This window comes from Epinephelus fuscoguttatus, linkage group LG22, assembly GCF_011397635.1.
Source record: "Epinephelus fuscoguttatus linkage group LG22, E.fuscoguttatus.final_Chr_v1".
Lineage (NCBI taxonomy): Eukaryota > Metazoa > Chordata > Actinopteri > Perciformes > Serranidae > Epinephelus > Epinephelus fuscoguttatus.
The window spans coordinates 7,422,846-7,444,613 of NC_064773.1; the positions used below are offsets into that span (position 1 = coordinate 7,422,846).

Consider the following 21,768-nt stretch of genomic DNA (forward strand, 5'->3'; position numbering starts at 1 on the left):
GGGACCTTATATAAACAGGTGTGTGCCTTTCCAAATCATGTCCAATCAACTGAATTTACCACAAGTGGACTCCAGTTAAGCTGTAGAAACGTCTCAAGGATGATCAGTGGAAACAGGATGCACCTGAGCTCAATTTTGAGCTTCATGGTAAAGGCTGTGATCACTTATGTACATGTGATTTCTTAGTTTTTATTTTTAATAACTTTGTAAAAATCTGGGGTGTTGTGTGTAGAATTTTGAGGAAAAAAGTGAATGTAATCCATTTTAAAATAAGGCTGAAACATAACAAAATGTGGAAAAAGTGAAGCGCTGTGAATACTTTCCGGATGCACTGTATATTTCAGTGGACATACTGACAGTTTCAGCAAATATTACAGTTATTTTTATAAAAATGACCAACTGTAGCTGTAAAAAAGGCTGTTATTAGTTACAATTTGTGATTTTGGGCTACATACCATAAAACTAGCCTGGTGTGGCTACACATTTTAACAAATAAATGCCTGTCTCCATCAGAGGCCTGGTCAGCTGCCTTACAATCTGTGTCCATTCCTTGATTACTTTGTAAATTATTCATATTCCTTTTGTTTGTAAGGGTCCTTAGATCAAAAGAATCAAAAGGGTTTTTCATAGGAATTAATCCAAGTTGTGAGTGTTGTTTTAACAGGATGAAGTGGTGTTGTGTCGGTATGCCAAGTGCCGCAATCCTCGAGTGACGTAACTTACCCCCTGTGATGAGCTGTCAGAGCTAGAACGAACGAATGATTCATAACTGATATATTATCTGAAGCCTTATTTTTAAACAAGTAATATGTATACTGGTTTATTTAAGATATTACCCAAAAATAAAAATGAAAAGTAAAAAGAAAAACAATTAATTTACCTCAAAACAAGCAAAAAAGTAATATAAAAAAAAAAACAAACAAGAAAATTACCTGAAAATAAGGAAAAAAGAAAAGTAAAAAAACAAGAATAATTACCTGAAATTAAGCAAAAAGGAAAAGTAAAAAATAAAATAACAAAATAAAGCAAAAACCAAAAGCAAACAAGAAATAGCCTGAAAATAAGCAAAAAAAAGAGAAGTAAAAAGCTAAAAACTTAAATCTACCTGAAAAACATTGCTAAAAATGAAATACATATTTTCTGTAGCATAATTTGAAATATATATTTATAACTCAACATTTCTGTAGTTTTTTCCTAATTTTCTAATAACACTTTTATAATAATTAAAAATATAAAAAAAAGTACCTCCCCCCATGTTTTTCATAGAAAACAATGTCAACCCAGATTTAATAAACTGTTTTCTTTTATTTCCCAGTCTTTGCTGAGCGATAGTTTTGTGTGAAAGGTTTTAAAGGCATGTCCCAAACATAGGCCCTTTGAGTTCAGTGATGTAAGCAATTAATAGCCCAGGCTGTTAGCTTAAGTTTTACAGTAAATAAAGTTGACCTAGCTTCATGTATAATACTGGAACAAGCAAGACACGGGCATGTTTTGTAGAAAAATGAAAAAATATTCTCATTTATTGAGGTAATTTTCTCTAGAAAAAACTGAGGTAACAATTTGCATAGTATAACTTCCATAAATTTACACACACACACACACACATACACACATCCATGGAGTAGTAACCAAAACAAATGCCAACAATGTGTCACGTCGTCTGACAGTGAAGGAAAGACAATATGAAGTGTGCTTTGAATTCCCCTCTGATGGGAGGGGACACGGCTGAGGTGGAGAATACCTTTTTTTTTCCTTAATACAATTTTCTCCAGTATGGAGATAAATATCACAATCTGTATACACTGCAGGAATCTGGATATTGTTCTGAACATTATAGTAAATTAAATACAGTATGCACACACAGCTACGCACTGGTGGGAGAACAGTCATACCTGCTGGTGGTGGTGTTGATCTGCGGTTGTATAAAAACTTTAAAAAACAGTCAATGGCCTCTTTTCTAAAACCTCTGAGAAGGACTGTATAAAAATACATTCATAATCTAAATGCTGGTCTGGGTGGGCCTGCAGCTGTGCAGATTCCAACTTTGCTGAAGTGATATGAGCTATAAAAATATACTCTCAACAAAAGGGCACTTCTCTAGAACACTAGTGTGGTTCGGGGATGGTTCGCACTCTGAAGACAATTACATTCTGGAGCAGAGAGGTGGCAACATTTAGCCAAAAAATAAAAAACAACCCATCCCTTTGGAAACTTTTTTCCCCCTCTAGTGACAGAGGGAGAAAAAATAAAAAAAAAAAGCACCCAGCAAATGTTGAACCGTTTTGGAAATGCTGAGAGGTTTTTCCATACACTTCCCCCAAGGCTTTGGCTTGAGGTCTGCCAATGTTTCCTGACAGACCCAGGAGTACTTCAGAGTGAAAAATAAACTTCCTGCCCTGCTTGTGTACAGATCTCCAACTATAAACCCAGTAAAAATACAATGCTGATAGCCTATTCTGTAGAAATTAGTGCATCTCTGGCAGGAAACACAGCCATCTTTGATAGCATCCATTAAAACTTTACCTGTTTACAACACAGGGAGGCCATTTTATAGCGAGTGAATGACATTTTACAACCCCACATCCAGTTCTGTGACGTCTTTCTAAAGTGACTGAGACATTTCAGCTGATTTTAAACAAAATGAACAGCATTTACAATCAACAAAGCCACCAAACGCAGGTAGGCAGACATGTGAATACACCTGTATGACCTGTAAGAAGACACTTGAGTCTGTTGGCTGCTACTGAGACACATCTTGGCTGATACTCTTTATAAAATACACCTGTACACAAATCACAAACATGATCACCATCTTTTAAAAATACCTACATATAAACACCATATACAAGAAGTTCACAAAGCAGAACCAGGTTTTAAAAAGGAGTCCTTTCTCTCTTTTTTTTTCCTTATTTAGAAAAATAGACTAGAAACACCCATCCTCCCAGGATATAAATGCCCAAAGAAAGAGAGGGAAGAGAGAGAGTGATAGGTGGGGCTGTGCTGATATCGTCTCGCTGAGTGGTCAGGCTGCAGCGGAGGAGGATGAGGAGGGGGATTGTGGTCCTATAGCGGCCGGTCTTTGTCCTGAGTTACTCGCTGTGTGTAGAAGAGGATGTAGGCCTGAGCACGACAGACCTCCTCCACCGAACACACATTCAGCTTAGAGTCATTACAGTGAACCCAGAAGCCTGCAGGAGAAAACAAGGACAAATTATTTAACATGATGAGGACAGCTGGAGCACTCAAAGAAGCAACAACAAAGCAGTCTGAATAAGTGAATTACATTGCTTAAAAGGCCACTCCACCAAATGAACACATGAAGATCAGTTTAGACATCATGAGGAGTACAGTGTTTCCCCCAAAGACTTTTTTCCCAGCAGTGATGCTGGTGTGTGCTGAATCGACGCTGTAGGCTCTGCGTCAACATGAAGCCTACGCCATAGCCTGATGTGCACCTCCCCAGAAATGTAACTACATGTCACAGTGACACAGACCTCCTGCCTATTTCTGTAAGCTGAAACCATTTCCCTCAGTGCAAACAAAGCTTTTATTTACTTTAATTTCACAGATAAGAAACAATAAATTGTGAAGACAATAAAGCCTCCACAGAAATAGCACTTTAAATCTTGTGTGTGATTTATCCTGACTTCATATGAGCAGAGGAAATCTCCGCTAGCCGCTAGGCTAATTTATACAATGTAAAATGCCATAGGCTTGTGCTAATAACGTTAGCATGTTGTATTTGTTTGGAAAACATGTTTAGTATCAGACAGTTGTTTTGTCAGTGAACCTTGTGAGTTGTAATGGAGCCGAATTTTGTAACGTTACCTTTGTTAAATGCTGCTGTTGTCCCTGGCTTCATATGAGTAGAGGAAAAGTCAGCTAGCTGCTCGGCTAATTTATACAATGTAAAATGCCATAGGCTTGTGCTAAAAACGTTAGCATGTTGTATTTGTGGGGAAAATGTGTCCCGATAAAGACAAGTGTTTGTCTGTGAATGCTGCGAGTTCACAGAAATCCTGCCACTGACTAGTGTTTTGGAGGTGTAACTGCAGAGTGACACAGACACACCACTGCACAAGTATAAATGCTCACAACGGCGTATAAATCCTGCTCAAGTTTTAATCTGCAACACTGGAGGATATTTAGCACGTCCGTGTTGCTAACACAAGAAAGGCTTCAGACACATATTTGTACACAGTTATAAATGTTGTATCACCTTTAATAAAACGCTTCAAGATTTTTGCCTCTCCTCCTCCTCCTCTCACTTCGCTACAATCTTTCCTGTCTCACCTGTCGTCCTGTCTAATAATTGAATGCAAAAAATAAAAGGGATGCAGTGATTTATCAGCAAACAATGGTAATGGCTGATATCCACCCACACAACTGTACTGTACTGTACCTAACTGCACCTAACTGTACTTCATGGATTATAAGACAGAGCTGAGTTGGTTATCAGTGTATTTGTTTATACATAATCGAACTAGCCGCTTGAACACATCTGAGCTCTTGACTCACCTCCTTCTGTGTTGTAGCAGTAGGAGGTGTAGTGGCCAGAGCCGAAGCCCTTCCCATGATGCATCACCACAGCGGAGAGGTCGTAGAGGAAGTGCTTGGGACGCGGCGAGCCTGCTGAGCTGGGGCTGCTGGGGCTCGAGCAGGGCACACCTTTGGGCGAGGGCTCTAGGCAGCAGTAGGGCTCCATGTTGAGAAGCTGGTCGAAGCTGACGTGGACTCCGATCTTCTCCCGATGGTTCCGCCCAGACCACCTGAGGACCAATCACAGGACAGAAAACAGGTCAGCCACTGAGCCAATGTTACACTATTACATAGAAGCCTTTAATTAATACTGTCGGCTTTAATGTAGCTCATAGTTGACACGGATTTTCCCTTGTGTGCATGTCCTTGTGCTTTACTTTTACAACTGGAAAGTGAATTTCTTGTTTGCATTTTGGAACTGATATATCTCAAATAAAACAAACAGAATTGAATTGGTGACAGACATTGGCCGACTTGTGGTGTAACATCACTATACCTGAAGCGTTTGAGGTGAAGCCGCAGGACCTGAGGCAGTTTGTGGACCATCAGCTGTTTTTGTGCTTCAGTCAGAAGGACTGGTTTGGAAGAGCTCCGCCGTCGAGCAGCTGCAAATAAGAGAAGAGGGTAAACATGCTATACGAACGTTACGTCAACCAGCTTTGCTGCATTCTTGTGACCAGCGGCTACACGCACTGGAATTGGCTCGGGACATCTGTAAGTATCACATAACTTTAATTCAGCCCCTTTCACTGAGATTATGACTTTCACAGCTGTAAAGTGTAATTTGGGACAAATGTGTAAATATTTTCTGTGACAGCAAATTTCCAATGTGGATATTATCCGAAAAAGAGACAGTATTAACCTCCTAACTCTCTCGCTGCCACTGGTATGATTCAGTGTTAGTTTAATTATCGAAGATTATGACTAATAAATGTATGTGTGTGCTGTTGATGGAGTGCAGCATGTGCACCAGCAGTGACTGACACTGTGTTAAAGACCCCTCAGGGCTCTGATTGTTTTTACTCAAGCGTGGTGGATCCTTGCACATGACATTACGAGCACCAGGAGGAGCTGCAGGAGCTGTCTCCTTCAGGATATAGTGACAGTTTCAGCAAATATGACAAAAACTTTTTCTTGTAAAAGCTGCCCACTGAACCACTACACAATTCAGCAAAAAGCAGGGCTGCACAATGTGTTGTTTTTTTTTTTAAATCACCACAAATCCAACTTGGCAATTAACAAATCTTGACAACTGCCATTCTGCACTTTGAATATATTAACAACATATTCAATTACATCGACGTCTCTGTGGGTGCTATTTTGTCTGATTTGTGTCACGCTGTTTACTCTGCTGCCAATCAGACAGAGCCCTCGCAGTCAGGTATCAGTCTAAATCTAATCTGTATGCATGCAAGTGAGGTTTATTTGATCACTGCTGCTGTGCTACTCTCTACACCATTGAAAGAGTAAAGTATGACAAAATGAAGGCAGGCCCAAGTGCAAAAGCCACAGAGCAACTGGTGCTAGAAAAAACAACAACAGCTATCTTGCAATATTTTGGACACAGGAGAAACCTGGCACGAGCACAGGTATTGCACAAGCCTGAGTCAAGAACTGAGTACACTTATTGCAAGTAATATTGTCACCGCAACAGTGGACGTTACCATACAGGGCTCTAGACTGTGATCATTTTATGTCTCTGCTAACAGTGACAGAGTGACAGCTGACTCATATAAACAGGATCTGGCGCAGGTTTAGTGTGAATCAACAGGTCTGCATTACATAGGCCTCTCAGGTGTATGAAATGTCTGTATCCTCACTGTGCTGTATTTTTATCAGCTACGATCACATCACAAGATCTGATCTCTCACCATATCCAGGCAACTTCTCACTTCTCTTCCTATCCTTGCTGTTTACATACTCACACAACGGACGGTGTATGATTACATCCTGTATCTACTGTTACTAACGGCAGAACATTACCAGCAGAACCACCAGGTGTTTGAGGATTGTGATGTTTAAAACTTCACTAATATCTGCTGCCTTACATTCGACACAGCTTTGCTCGTTCAACGGAGCAGCTCCAGTCTGTGTTCAGCTTTGCCCGTTAGAAGCCCAGCAGCCTTCAGAGTTAAAACTATAGCCCCTTTTACACTGCCAGATTTTCCGCGAATGTTGGACTGTTTTGCCGGCAAGCTGCAAGCGTTTAGACACACAGAGCCGGACTGGCGAGTTAATACGAGGTGCCCAATTTTCCGCCTTGTAGGGTAGTCATATTGGCAGAACCCTTTTGGTTTAAACAGAACGAGGCGCCCTTCCGCCATGGGAGAAGCTGTTGATGACGCCGCATGTGCGACCCACTGGCGATGGATATACAGCTGATAGCAGGAATGAGCAGCTAGCAGCAAGAGGGAAACACAAACCTGACAGACACTGTAAAGATGAGCAACTGGGGAGACAAGGAATTGCGCGCCATCCTTGTCCTCACAAACAAAGAGGCCATTAACCCTCAGATGACGGGGACGGTGAGGAACAGACCGACTTATGAGAGAATCGCCAAAGGACTGGTGATGTCACACACAGAGCTACACGTTTAGTTACTTGCTCACGCCCCCCATTGCCCCGAAAAAGGCACATTCTGTATAATCACAAGTAGGTATGTGGCAATTTTCCGCACTCCCCGATTTTGTTTTTTTTACTGCCAATGCTGAAAAAAGACTGATTGGGCTTTCCTGCAAATTTGCACAACTCCTGATAAAAAAGGGCTATAGACACAGACAACCATTCACACTCACGGGCAATTTAGAGTCACCAATTAACCTGCATGTCTTTGGACTGTGGGAGGAAGCTGGAGCACCTGCAGAAAAGCCACGCTGACATGGGGAGAACATGCAAACTCTGCACAGAGGGGCTCCCCTGCCCTTGATTCAAACCGGTAACCCTCTTGCTGTGAGGCGACAGTACTAATCACCGCACCACCATGCATTATAATTATTATAGTAATGAAAAAAGGGCGCGATCAAATCATGTGCGGATATCACCCACTGAGGAAGTTGGTAGCATCAGTGCTTACAGTGGAAAAGTTAGCGTGGAGCCTGGCATATTTTCCTCATATCGTGCAGCCCTAGCAGAAAGCCCACAACTGTACTAAATCAGAAAGCCTCCATTTAAATTACATTTAACCAGCATGGCTTTTTCAGGATTCCAGACAAGTATGAACATGTCTTTTGAAAGAACATCCAACATTCACAAGAAAACAAATTCAGGACATCTTGTTAATACAAAAAGTGGAGTTGGACAGGAAACAGAGAAGACAGACGCAGCCACAGCCTGGATTTGACGTTTATATTGAGTGTTAATGTGTTAATATCAGTGTCAAGCATCTGAGTTAAAAGATGAAGTGTGTGTGTGTGTTTACATGATTTAAACTCACAGTTACACTGCTCACAGGCGTAGATGTTTCCCTCCAGCGCTTCAGTCTCTGTGAACTTGGCCAGCATTTCCGTCAGATGGCACGAAGCCTGAGCAGCCGACTCCCTGCTATTACTGTGATACCGCTCGGGGAACTCCAGAGACAGATCCCAGAATGGCTCCACAGTGTTGGAGCGATGGTCGCAGGCCAGGCATGTCACCTGCATATCAGAGCGGGGGGAGATAGAGACATGAGGAGGGTAGTGATAAATTATACATACAATCTAATAACATTCTAATTGTTATAACTGCCCTGACCATCCTGTGTGTCCGTCTATTTACACTGCATCAACAATATAAACAATAAACGTGATGCAAAGCCACGAGGCTGAGATCCCCAGAACCCGTACAGACACACAGCTCTCTATTCAGCCACAGCAGGTGTCTCAGTGTGTGCTCAGCCTGCACAAGTAGACACTAATCTCTTGTCCTCATACTAACTCTCTACACTCTCCACGTTTCTCTTCCATCAGTTACTTGAAGCGATGCTGAGCTCCGGCAGTGTCTATCTAAATACTGTCATCAGCTGATCATATGTCAGTAAGTGCTAAAGCAGGTCTGACAATCTAAGCACATACCACACAACAGAGTACATTATTTACACTAAGAAGTGAGTCTTTTTACTTGGAAATATTTGCGTGATATGAGCCTGCAATTTCAATTTAAACTTGAGCTTAAACAACATACAATGGGGGTAATTCAGTTGTATTTCTGCAAGTGTATGTGCTTTAATTGAGGTGTAGTTCATCAAGCAATTACAGTGTATAGAACACCTCATTAACAACTCAAGCGAAGGTGCATTATTCAAAGGTTTTGACAATATTTCAAGGAATAATATGCAGGATTTTCAGTAATAATTTGTAAACATGTTTGCCAGCAAAAGTGAAAGTAAAAGCCAACCCTTGACTCACTCTCGTTTGGGGTTTGGTCTTGCTATACTTTTGATTTTTGGCACTGTGTCCCTTGAATGTGTGCTGCTTATGTTCTGGAAGGTAGTCACACCCTTATTATAAAGCTCCAGCCTCAACTGAGAGCTGTGGGGTTACATGCCTATAAATGTCCCGAACATAGAAAATAAGGATGTGGGGCAGAATCTCTGCAGACAAATACACTGCCATACACTTGTACTGGGTCATGAGTGATGACTGAGTCTATACAATGCTTTTTAGGAAACTCTGCATGGTATATATTCAAACTACAATAATGGACAGAAAGGTTAGTCAGGATTGGACTGCAGCTTTAGTTAGGAATATCAAAAAAGACTGTTTAAAATGCCCATCACTGCTTCCAAAAGCTTCAGGTGACTACAACCAACAGCCCAAAATAAAACTGTATTCAGTTTAGAATGACAAATGACAAATAAATGCAGTACATCCTCACAGTGGAGAACTAGAAACCAGACAATACTTATTATTTTGTCACTATTTTTGCAGGAAAAATGACTGAATCAGTTAGTGGCAGATTATTTTTATGGCGACTGACAAATCGTTCAATACTGTTTTAACGTGGTTCAAGTTTGAAAGAAAACCCTCACCACCTCAACCTTAAAAATACACTCCAAATGTAAGATTAATGTCAGAGCTGGAAGCTTAACCTCTACTTAAGGCTTTAAAGTGACAGATCAATCCATCAAGGCCAACTGAATTTAACTTATAAATTAGTAACAAGAGTTCAGTCAGAGCTGATGATGGCTGTGGAATTATCAATGGACTGCGTGGGAAGATCTGAGGGGGTTCATGAATGCAGGGTTCACAGTGAGTGAGTCAGATGAAGCCTGTGCCCACTGCTGAGTTAGCCGATGGTTAAATGAAGGTGATTGCAGGTGTGTGTGTTTGTGTGAATGTGTGTGTTTCATACCTGGCTGAGGAGCTGGCCATGAAAGATGGTGTTGACCACACTGAGCACCTGCTTGATGAGTCGTTTCTGTGGGACTCCCGCAGTGGTCGTGTGCTTGCCGGTGCTCTCCAGCTCGTGCTGCACTTTGTCCAACAGCTCGCACAGGAACTCCTGAGCGTCCTGCTGAGCGTAGCCCCTGAACGCCGGGATCAGCTGCCACACTGAGTGGAGCATGGCAAAAGGTGATACCAGCGCCCACTTGCCAGACCACATCACCTGGAACAAGGTGTGCAGCTCGTGGCAGAGAGAGATGTGCTTTGAGCTCGGCTCTTTGGGTTGTATCAGCTCCATGCTGCGGGCCCGGGAGGCCCCGCCGCTCAGCCCTGCCCCAGAGCCTGAGCTGGCCTGGAATCCCTTCCTTTGGGTCAGGGGGGTCTGGGACGAGGCCTTCCCTGCCAGTTGGCCGTGGACGGCAGATGCCAGTAGCTCCAGTGCCTGGGTGAGATCCAGGCGCAGAAAGCACTCCCTGAAGACATGAAGGTGGCTCAGCACCTGCAGGATGGAGTTCATATAACAGGTGTTACCTAAATTCCTCAGACCCGTCACTCCAGGAGTAACCGTAGGGCGCCTTTTAAAGGGTGAGCCACCCTGTTTGGTATTCTGCTTGCGGCGAACAGGTGTTTGGGCAGAATGGGGGGTTGCTGAGGGTGTTTTGGGCTTGGATTTGGTGGTAGAAGAACGGCTCCGGGGTTTAGGAGGTGGTTGGACCTTTTTCGTCCGTCCACTTCTCTTGGGGGTGGCAGTGGCAGTGGCAGGGCTACGAGTCCTCGGCCTGCGGGTGAGAGGAGGGGGCACAGGGCTTTTTGTCTTGTTGCGTGACCTCCGAGACGGTGTCGTGGCTGCAGCATCTGCAACTCTCTGGCTCTTCTTACGTAACCGGCGACTCTTCCTGAGAGGGGCATTCTCCAGCTCCTCCTGTAGCTGCCTCTTTAGAGCCCGCCTCCTCTCCCTTGCCTCCCTTTTCTGCTCCTCCTCCTCCTCCCTCTGTCTCTCTTCTTCCTCTCTCTTCTTTCCGCATTCAGTCAATGAAAACCAGAAGCGAAAGACACGTCCCATAAGCGCCCGGCGACGATGCCAAAGCGCAGTAAACATCCTGTCCTCGTCTCTAAGCTGCAGCTCCCGGGCACCACATGGCATGATGGCTTCGACGGCAGCACTCGCAGAGCGCAGGGTGCGCCCACTGCGGGTAGTAACCTCATAGCGCTGGCTCTGGATGGCGCTGAGCGTACTACGAAGCAGCTTCAGATCTCCTGTGGCGTTATCATTCAGTACATAGTCATCACACAGATAACAAAAAACGTAAAGTTCATTAACCTCCATAGCCAACGGGTGGTGCTGCTGCTGGAAGTGCTGCAGAGCATGTTCCTCGATGTAGCGCCCGCACGCCACATGAGCACAGCCCAGGCAGGCCCATATTGACTCGCTGGTGTTGCAGTCCACGCAGTGCCACTTCTGTGGGTTGAGGATGGAGTGGTCTGGGGCCAGCCGCAGCCGCCCCACATGCTTACACCTGTCCATTACACACGCCTGCCTGCCGAGCTGGCTGGCTGGCTGTGTCAGTCAATAACTGACCGGCTGCGTGTGAGTCTGTATGTGTATGTGTTTCAGCGTTTCACACTGGCTTCATATCACCATGGTGACCATGGCGAGCTGAGAAATGGTACCCTCCCAGGGCATCGTGGCTTCTAGAAGGGAGAGAGAACAGATGTGGTTAGTCAAGATGAATAGAAGGAATTTAAAGCAGGTGTTTTGTCCTTTACAACAGAGGGAATTTGATCCAAAACTTAGAATAATTAATGTATCGTCCGTATTTGTTATTATGTCGCTGTATTGTTTGACCATCTACCTCTAGAGGCCAAATATCTAGCTGTATTTTTTACCATTATGACATTCTGTTCACTTCCTGTAAACACACAACAAAATTATAATCTCAACGTCATTACATCTAACCTCCAGTGACTCTGTTTTATGAGGCTATAGCTACACACAGTAAACTGCCAGATGGCGAGCAGGCTTCAACATTTCCTCACAGAAACACGGGCCAACAGTAACTGGTTGATAAACAGTGTTGAGTGTTGCCAGGCATTGAAACACGGAAAGGTGTGTAAGTTAACGTGGGCTGTTGAACCTAGATGTGAAACCATTGACCGGACAAACCTTTGAGCTTTTCCTGATAGTAACTGAGATACAAAAGCAGACGCAGCAGGAGTAATCAGGGTGACTCACAGCGATATGAAAACATATTACTCTATCAAAATTTTCTAACGTAATGGAGAGTTGATAAGCAGTACAGGAGCTCCAGATGAAATCCCAGTGTTATTTAAGCTTCTGGCAGTGGGAGAGTGGTCCAAAAACACAGATCAAACAATTTGGTTTTAAGACGAAAAAACTCAAAACCCAGCAATCAGTCACCACTCAACCTTTTCACACCTCTGGTGGCTGGTGTGCCTCGGCTGAGAAAATGGGGGATGCTTGAGTAGGCTATCAACACCCCCCAACCACTGTGGTCAAAGAAGTAAGACTATCCAACAAAAAGGGGAGCCGAGCTTGCAAGGTGGTGTACCCTTTGTCTGTGTACAGGACTACCTTTGCTGGGGAAAACAGGGAAAGAAAATGGCATAGGTAGCACAGACGGCAAGGGCAGACCGGAACATGAGAGACATGGGAGGGCAAGGTTTCTAACTTCAGCAATGTCTGGTTTCTTTCTACTGTATTGTCCCTTCATTCCATTAGGCACTTTAAAAAAGCAAAACAAGCCTGTTTGAAGGCGTTCAGGGCAACGTAGGCGTTTGTTTACCAGCTATAATGTGGGAGTGGGTGTATATTTATTCAGTAAATGTTCATCAGATTGTGCTGCCATGAGTGTGTGCAGCCGCTGTGATATAAATAAAATCTCAGTGCTGTCAGGGATCCAAGAGAGACCCTGTTGAGTTGATAACTAACCTTGGGTCTTTCTCAGATTGCCAAATCATAGAGCATGAAATCCTCTCGGGTTGACTGCTCATATGGCATGATGATCAGCAGTAAACGTGCAGAATAACGTGGCAATGTGCTGTCACTGTAATCAGTAACTTCAATGTCCGATTATCAACACTGTAGATTAGAGCAATCACCATGTAACTTCAAGAGCAAAGTCGCCGGCTTGATATGTATACAGTGACGAGTGAGATATATCGTAATCAGTGTGAAAACTCTTAGTAGAGTTGTTCGAGTGTTTCTTATGTCACCAAAGTTTTATCACCAAGTTAGCGCGCTTTGCCTTGTTTGTCCTTGTGACTGCATGGTCTCAAGTGGCTGAACACCCCACAGCCTTGCGTTAACACGGGTTGCATAAGTCACAACGAAACACTGCCAGCTTCTGTAGCCGTTCGACAAACTGTGCGACATTACAGCAAACCGAGAGACGTGATAAAGACAGTCCAAACAGCCCAACTTTTGAGGAAGGTAACCTCCCCGGCTAAGGTTAGCGAGCCCCCGCTAGCGTGTAATCGATACAGCTATGTGGAGTTGCGATTACAAAACACTGAAACCACACATTAAGAAAATCCAAACCGCTGTAAAAACATCACAGAATAACTGCCTAAAATGGCGTTAAATAGACGTACACACAGACAGGCGCCACGTATGTAAGCTCTGTCATTTTGATTGTATTTACTGAAGAGATTAGTGAGCCCTATCTGCCCCGCTAACGTTAGCCTAGCATGCTAGCTAGTTAGCATTAGCCTGCCAGGCTAACTGCGATAATCCTAACAAGTTCATGCGTTAGCCGGAGGTCAGCTCTCAGCGGCAGCCTCGGCTTTAAAACCGACCGACCGGACATGTTTTAACGACAACAGGCGTATCATCGGCTACACTGTTAGACATTAAATGTGATAGACCGAGTGAGAAGAGAAAACAGCATACCGAGCCTCTCCTTCACGGCAGTAACTCCTCTGTTTCCAAAATGATCGCCATCTTGTCAGTCCCTGTCGCGTGGTGTTGGCTCGAGCGCGTCCTCGATACGTGACGTTGTTGTTGTTGTTGTTGTTGACGGTGGTGGTGGGGGGTGAAGATGTTCATTTATCTTCTCTTAAAACATTTATTATGTATTTAAAGTTGTATTATATTCTTGCACAACGATTTCACTCCTGTTTGGTGTTTATTAGTTTTGTGTCGGACTGTAAAATGTCAGTTTTACTGTAGTTTAAGTTCTATTTTTAATACTACTCATGTCAGTTGTTGTATGATGGTGCTTTAGTGTGTCTACATGTAGGACTGTTAGTTGTTGTTTACTGTGTGTTGTGACACAATGTCACTTTCATAAAAATAGAAAGCCTGAGAGTGACTGGAGAAAATCCCCGCTTTCCACTCATGATGATAAAAATAGAAGTAATGCAATTTTATACCATTAGAGGGAAGTGTTGGACCATTTACAATCAATGTCCCAGTGACTTTGTTACCACAGACATTATTGCCAAACCAGTATTTATGAATAAAAATATTTTGTTTCAAGTCAGGTCAGTTTTATTCAAAATTAAAAGCCGGAGAAAAAGCAGCTGTTCAAGTTTCCTTGCATAAAGTTCAGCAAAATATCCTTAAAGCATCAGAAAAACTCAATGGCTTCTATTAAAGTGTTAAATTATCATAGTCTGTGTGATATAATTGGATCTTTATTATTACAGAAACATTGATGTGTACGCAGCATTTTAATGTTGAGGCTGATCAAGATGGTTATTGGTCGTCTCATCTATAGAAATTGTTCATATCTTATGTTTTGTTTGTTAAATCTTTTTTCTGCAAAGTACCTCCATCTGTCCAAAAAAGCACTGGATTAAAAAATGCAATATTTATCTTGAAACTATAGAGGAGTAGATCAATAATAACATACAGTAATATATATAATGTGTAATATAATATGTAAGTATTTTTTGTTCATAATACATATATACTTTTACTGCAGGGTCTTTACCATAATAGAGACTTATTCCTGGTGGGCACTGCTAGTTTTACTTAAAGGGACAGTTCACCTCCAAAATCAAAAATACACATAGCTACTTCTTTTTACCTGTAGTGTTATTTATCAGCCTAGATAGTTTTGGTGTGAGTTGCAGGGTGTTGGAGATATCAGCCGTAGAGATGTCTGCCTTCTGTCCTGTATAATGGAACTAGATGACACTCACTTTGTGGTGCTCAAAGTGCCAAAAAACTATATTTGAAAGACTCAACATCAACGTCTCTTTATAGAAATCATGACCTGGTTACTCAAGATAATCCACAGACCTTGTTGTGAGCAGTTTCACGTAGGAACTATTTTCTTTTTACAAGACTACACCCACCACCTCAACCGATCTCACTCCCAACTAATCAAATACATTCACTAGGCCAACGGCCCTTGGTGTCACACACCGACACAGTGAGGCACCCTTTTGTGGCTGTATATGATGCACCAGGCAGCCGCATTTTTTGACAGCCAGGCAACTGTAGCAGTAAAAAAGGTGAGAAATGGGTCAAACAAACTCTGGACTTTCAACTGGTACCCCACTGTTTGTGTCCCATGTGAAACCAAAAGTCAGTGGAGTTATTTAAATAACACAATAATGTGCTAGTAAGTGTTGCATGCTACGCTAGTGACTTATGTCATGTGACATTATGTAAGTCACAAATGAATTATTTTAAGCCAAACCATGCTGTGTTTTTTTTTTTACTTAAACTAACCACATGCTTTGAAACAACACAATACATGTAACAAGCGTTAATTGACACGTAGTCCCTGAACATCCAAAACTGACGCTGTAGGGTAGAGCATCAGTTTGACACCAAGGACTACTGACCAAGCATCAGTATTTGATGAGTTGGGAGTGAGAATGTGTTGGCCAACTGTATCACTGTGCAAAAGAAAGAGTGCATCTACTCATGGATGAGAGGCTTGTGCTCGTAACAGTGCTAGATGTTAACATTAATGACGTCCTCCTTGGCTGAGCTGTTTTAGCTAGCTCTGGGTGCAAGGTGAGCTAATAGTAGATGTACGCTTCCTTCAGTGCGGTCTAGAAAGAAATTATTTCCTACATGAAACTGCTCAAAACAAGGTCTGTGGATTATCTTGAGTAACCAGGTTGTGATTTCTGGAAAGAGACATTGGTGTTGAGTGTCATTTAGTTCCATTATATAGGAGAGAAGGCAGACATCTCTATGGCTGATATCTCCAACACTCTGCAACTCACACCAAAACAATCTAGACTGGTAAACAGCACTACAGGTAAGAGGAGAAATATGTGTATTTGATTTGGAGGTGAACTGTCCCTTTAGGTAAAATATCCGATTACCACTGCCTGTAACTCTGAAAGCCTTTCTTTCATGGATCACAAGTGTGTGGATGTACCTTTAGGAGGTATTTTAAAGTCCTGTGTACTGGTGTGGGATGCAGGTGTAGCACTTTATGCTGGTTAATGGGGGCTGGTGGCACTCACTATGTAGATCCTATCAGTGTAATGCCAGAGGTTTTATAACACACACAACAATACTTTAATGTCTGCTATGTGAATTTAAGTCTCAACAGGGAAAACACTGAATCATTGTGTGATAAGTTGTGCAAGAATATATTGCGTCAGTATAGCGGAGGAGGATCAGAGACGCTTATGAGAGAGATACTTCAGTTGATAAAGTGTTATTATTACAACACATTGTGAATCCCTGTATAAATATTACAGTAATTTCACATTAAACATCTCCATGAAAGAATAAAGGGAGGAGGTGGTTTTCATTGAGGAAATTGCGCCCGAGGGAGGACTTTTAATCTCAACACACGCAACCTGAATGCATGTGAAGAATCCCTCTCATGTACTGATTAGTGGGGAACTGATCCATACAAGCCTTCTTAAACCCCCACTGAACAAGGGGAGTGTGGTAATAGGTGTGTGTGTTTTTATATGTGTGTGTGTGTCAGCGGACCAGAGGTTTGTGTGTGAGAGAGATTAAGGGGCGTTTGTGAGTGACTTAGAGAAAGAGGTATGTGTTGATGTGCCATGCGATGCCTGTGAATCACCTCTAATGTTTTTCTCCCGCTATGTCCCCGGGCCTTCACCGCTGTCATGTCCACACATGCTAACTCTCCCTCCATGTCTCCCTCCCTGTCCTTTTTTCATCTGCACTCTCTTACAAACACATTTTTCTGTCACTATACTTCTGAGGTCCTCATGTTGACTCACTGCCTTCCATCTTTAGAGTTGCATTAACTGATAGTTTTTAGTTTAGCACTGAATTAAAACAAAACAGAGATTTATCGCTCAGTGTTGCAGCTTGACCTTGCTTTGAGCTTCTTTTAGCTCATTGTTTTGGTTTTACAGGATATTTAGAGTATGTGTCAATGTCACTTTTTTTCATGAACCCTTGTTTTCAGCAAACAAGCCGATCAAACGAGGACACTCAGCAAAAAACAAAAAACAGCCATATAGATCGACTATGCAATCAGCTTATTATGAGCCATACTTAAGTGTATTTTAAGGTAGTGCCCCCTAGAGACCGGAGTAATTATATCAGGAGCAGAGGGGGAAGTGAGGTGATGTGGTATAAAAAGCGACAAAGTCTGTTTAATTTTGTAGTAGGATGGAAGAGATCCCTATTGGTTGTACAGGAGGGGTGGTGGATGGTTCAAACAAGCACAGGATTTTCATCCAGGAGACTGGTGTCTGTGTCCTGAAGTCAGTGTCTTCACCTTTTTTAATAACAACTAGGGCTGTCAAGGGATTAAGAAAATTAATTTAATTAATTCAATTCAAATGAATTTTGACAGATATTTCGTAGTAACGCTGCGGGATTTTGGACACAATTGTTCCCATGTCCTCTACCACTGTAACTTGCCTGCAGTCCATTGCAGTCCATTTTGCAAGGGAGTCATTGAGTCGATCACAGGTAGACTTACTCAGTTTGCGTCTGAACGCCCGGTCGAGAGTGGTATGACAAGGCTGGCTGCTAGCGCTAGCATCAGAAGCTGTGCTAGCTCGGACCTCAGGGTTCGCTGCTAAATGCTTTGCGTTGAGGTGATATTTCAGACTTTAAGGTGGTAGTTCAGGTTTTTGAACATGAAGTTGTGTGAAACACTGACCATCTGTAGCTCTGATGTGACGGTGTCACTACTGTCAACGAGCCTCCTGCTCTGAGAAATCGCCCGTAGGTTGTTTTAAAATTATTGAAATAGTCTAACAAAACACATGCATACTTTTTTGTAGCTTAAAACCTTGTGGTTACGTGTTTCCCTTATATCTTCAGAACTACTTTTTCTTCGGTAAGCTACTGGTGATTTCTCAGAGCAGGAGGCTCGTTGACAGTAGTGACACCGTCACATCAGAGCTACAGATGGTCAGCGTTTCACACAACTTCATGTCCAAAAACCTGAACTATCACTTTAAGTACTCCGATGGTGCGAAAATTCCTTACTGCAGAAACTGCAGAGAACAGTGCTCCTATCAACAGTTCCATCTGAGCGTTTTTTTAAATGCAAATGTTTCATTCACGGGGCCAAACCGTGTCATCTCATCTGCCTCCATCATGTCACAAAGCCACTGTGGCCTTATACCAAGCACAGGGTCAACACGGAACACGATTAATCAGTGTTCACTTTTGTTAATTTCTGTGATTAATTAATCAAAGTTAACGTGTTATTTTGACAGCCCTAGTAACAACGTAGTGTCATATGCTAGAATGTGTAGCACAATACACTAGTGATGACATGACATATGGGATGTTATGTTAGTGACAAAAGTACTTGCTTATAGCCAAACCATGATCATTTTTCTAAACCTCACCACCTAGTTTTGTAGCCAGAACCTAAGTACACAGTTTTATAGTATCCGTATCATAACATTAAGGATGTATTCAAAACTGTGACTGTTAGGATGGTAATATATGTTGTTTTGGAAGCTTATTAGTTTTGTGGCTTTGTGATATCACTGTAAAAGAATTGTCTGGTACATAACCCCTGTAAAACCATAATCTGTCATTTTTATGCTTATTTTAAAGATTAAAAAAACAAATGTGTCAGTCAGTGAGACTTAATGGTACGTGTAGATGGATTTTATTTAATTTGGACAGAGCCAGGCTAACTGTTTCCCCGTTTCAAGTATAGACTGTATAAAATAATAGACGTAGCCACCATGTCATCACCCACCGGTTTGTGGTTTGTTTTGAAGCCTTCAGCGTTTTTGGCCGTCGCTATCTTGGATTTTTGGAGCCAGAAGTGACCATATTTGGACAAAAGGGTGGAGCTGTGGAGGAGCAAGGGCTTAAGTGACTTAAAGTAGCTGAGGTTAAGCCTCGCAGACAGCCTGGGGTTTAATAATGCGTAACTATAAGCCTTATTAAAATTCAAATGGGTGAGTTATAAAATGATTCAGCCCCCAATCAGTTTTTATGCCTCTGTGCCAGCAGCAGCGTACATACATTCCATCCTCGTGAACGCGATATCTCAAGAACACCTTGACGCAGTTAACTCAATCTTGGCACAAACGTCCACTTGGACTCAACAATGAAATGATTAGATTTTGGTCAAAGGTCAAAAGTATAGGTTTCTGTGATCTTGCGTCCATCACATTCTCGAGAATACGATATCTCAGGAGCATCTTGAGGGAATTCTGATGGCAGGTAGCTCTCTTTACTGGCACCTAAGGTTATATTTAGGGAAGCGACAATGTTTTGTTTTGAATAAATAAAAGTAAGTCTTGCTTGACTGAACTAGACAAATAAATCCACCATCAGTGCCATCCAATTAGAAAGATGGTCCTGTTTGTTTAAGAGGTGAAGTAAAAACAAGATAATCTTACCCATAATTGTAATTAAATCTCCATCAGTTCATACCTGAACCTGAGACTTGAGGCCTTTTGCAAAAGCATCTGTCACCTGGACCTCGTAAGAATAGAAACTCACAAACACACACAGGAAAAACATGCAGCTTTGCAACCTGTTTTCATTGAACGGTGGTTTGATAATGTCAGTGAAAGGAAGCCATTCCGGTGGTTTCATGGTGGTGTTAACGCAGCTGGATACGCTGTTGGTTTTGTGGCGGGTGAAAACACAGGTGCCGGTGAAGCCAGGGGGAAATGCTTTACTTTGCCTGTAAACAAACACGCTCCTGTAATTTCTGCTCGCAGATTTGAGGCCTGCTCCCTCAGCCTGCTGAGGCCGAATGTTAACGTTGGCTACTTGACAGCTTCTGATGTTAATCTGTTTTTTAAAAAGCGTCCCGGCTTGTCATGAGGGCCTGTTTTTCCTCCCAAACTGTCTGTTGTCACGTTCATGTGTGGGTTCGCTCATAATGACTCGATGATGTCCTTGTTTTCATGGCTGTATAATAATCAGCAGTAGCGTCTCAATCACTCTGCTATGTCAACATTGCCTTCCCTGTTCTGGCTTGCTCTGATGATCTTCAGGTAGAGAAACATTCCTGATGCATGTGTGCATGCACGTGTGTGTTTTTGTGTGCAATTAAGTAAAAACCAGAGAGCGTGGATGGTTTCTGAGGACAGAGCTGGATACTTTCAGGTGAAGGACTTCAGTGAGGGAGTCTGGTTTCCTATGTGCCATAATCTTCTCATTTCCTCTGTAAGTGAATCACAGCTGATGGGATAATACTGACCACATGACTCACTTATCCAGCACACACTTCCTCTCACCATACTCCCGAGAAGAAATCCCCTTCACATTTTACGCTTGTATTCCCCTCCCTCCGCCTTCCTTGAGACCTCTGGGTGCTCCTGTGACACCCATAGCAGGCCAGTTTCGGGGCGTTTGTCTCAGGGTGATGGGTGCTGCCGAAGAGGAGCATTGTGACTCCCTGTGAGAGAAGGGGAAGGTAGGGGGGAAGTTTATTGTCCCTGAGCCTGCGGGAGCTGCCATGCACTCCACGACCAATAGCAACGCAAGAATGCTGACAGGACAAAGGCCATAACTCCATTCTATAGCAACACAAGCAGAGCATTGTGTTCATACAGGCACACACACTCATGTACACACACATGCATGTATTCGCCATTACTACAATAACACACACACACACATAAGCTATACTGGAGCAAACTATGCATCTGTGCAAGCATGCCAAACACTCATTCATCAACTAGTTTCCCACACCATGCAACCCCCCACAGGACATCTCCATCACAGGCTGAGAATGGCCAGTCAATCTGGGGACAATGAGTGGGGGCGAGCGAGCAAGGGAGACACTGAGAGCGAGAAAAAGAGAGAGAGGGGAGGTCTGTGTTCAGCTACAGCCATTCATCTGTTTGTGGCTCCCTGTTGTGTCTACACTTCAAGGCCAGTTCCCAAAACATAAAACACCTTCTTACTCTGCAGTCCAGTCGCCAGAAAATGTTTGCATCGTATGTCTTTGCAATCCATATGTTACATTTGTGTATCGCTTTGTAATCAATACATTTAAACTTTACGTTTCAACACTGTGGCTGAGGTGTGGTTAGGTTTAGGCACAAAAACCACTGGGTTATGGTTAGGAAAAGATCATGTTTTGGCTCAAAATATCTGGGTTTGATGCTACAAATGCCACTGGGAAAAGCTGTGATGTGTCGGTAAAAGACTCCCAGGTTCAGTGGCTCAGGCGCCGTTGGGATATACTGCGATGTGTTAAAGTGCTGGCTATCTAGCGTATCCACTCTGTCCCGTCGGTCTTCCAGTTTCCCTTTCTGAATGAAGAATACTAACTACCACCAACTGCTGCTGCTTGGCCATTGGCTGTTGTCTTTACGGTGTGTTCAAGTGCAACTTTTTAGGTGAGATACAGGCGATGTGTGCTGAAGCAGTTGTCTTGGTGTGTCTGGGCCGTAAAGGGACACCAGAGATATCTATGATGTCAAGAGAGGATTTTTTGGAGCCAGCCTC

At 42.9% G+C, this 21,768-nt stretch overlaps 1 protein-coding gene across 1 annotated transcript; it reads right to left on the reverse strand.

The window, feature by feature from the left end:
- Positions 1-1,160: 1,160 nt before the first annotated feature.
- Positions 1,161-13,942, reverse strand: usp44 (ubiquitin specific peptidase 44). Its single transcript, XM_049566832.1, has 6 exons — positions 13,810-13,942; positions 9,868-11,591; positions 7,973-8,171; positions 5,036-5,144; positions 4,519-4,769; positions 1,161-3,188 (listed from the first exon to the last, which is right to left on the reverse strand). The coding sequence occupies exons 2-6, from the start codon at positions 11,422-11,424 to the stop codon at positions 3,064-3,066; spliced, it is 2,241 nt and encodes a 746-aa protein (XP_049422789.1). The 5' UTR covers positions 11,425-11,591; positions 13,810-13,942; the 3' UTR covers positions 1,161-3,063.
- Between the last annotated feature and the right edge of the window lie 7,826 nt (positions 13,943-21,768).

Bases quoted from the DNA above. Each gene is read 5' to 3' on its own strand.
- usp44 (XM_049566832.1), bottom strand. From the start codon at position 11,424: ATGGACAGGTGTAAGCATGTGGGGCGGCTGCGGCTGGCCCCAGACCAC. The intron at 5,145-7,972 runs GTGAGTTTAAAT...TCTTATTTGCAG, and splicing joins CGCCTGTGAGCAGTGTAACT to CTGCTCGACGGCGGAGCTCT. The intron at 4,770-5,035 runs GTATAGTGATGT...ATTGGTCCTCAG, and splicing joins CTTCACCTCAAACGCTTCAG to GTGGTCTGGGCGGAACCATC.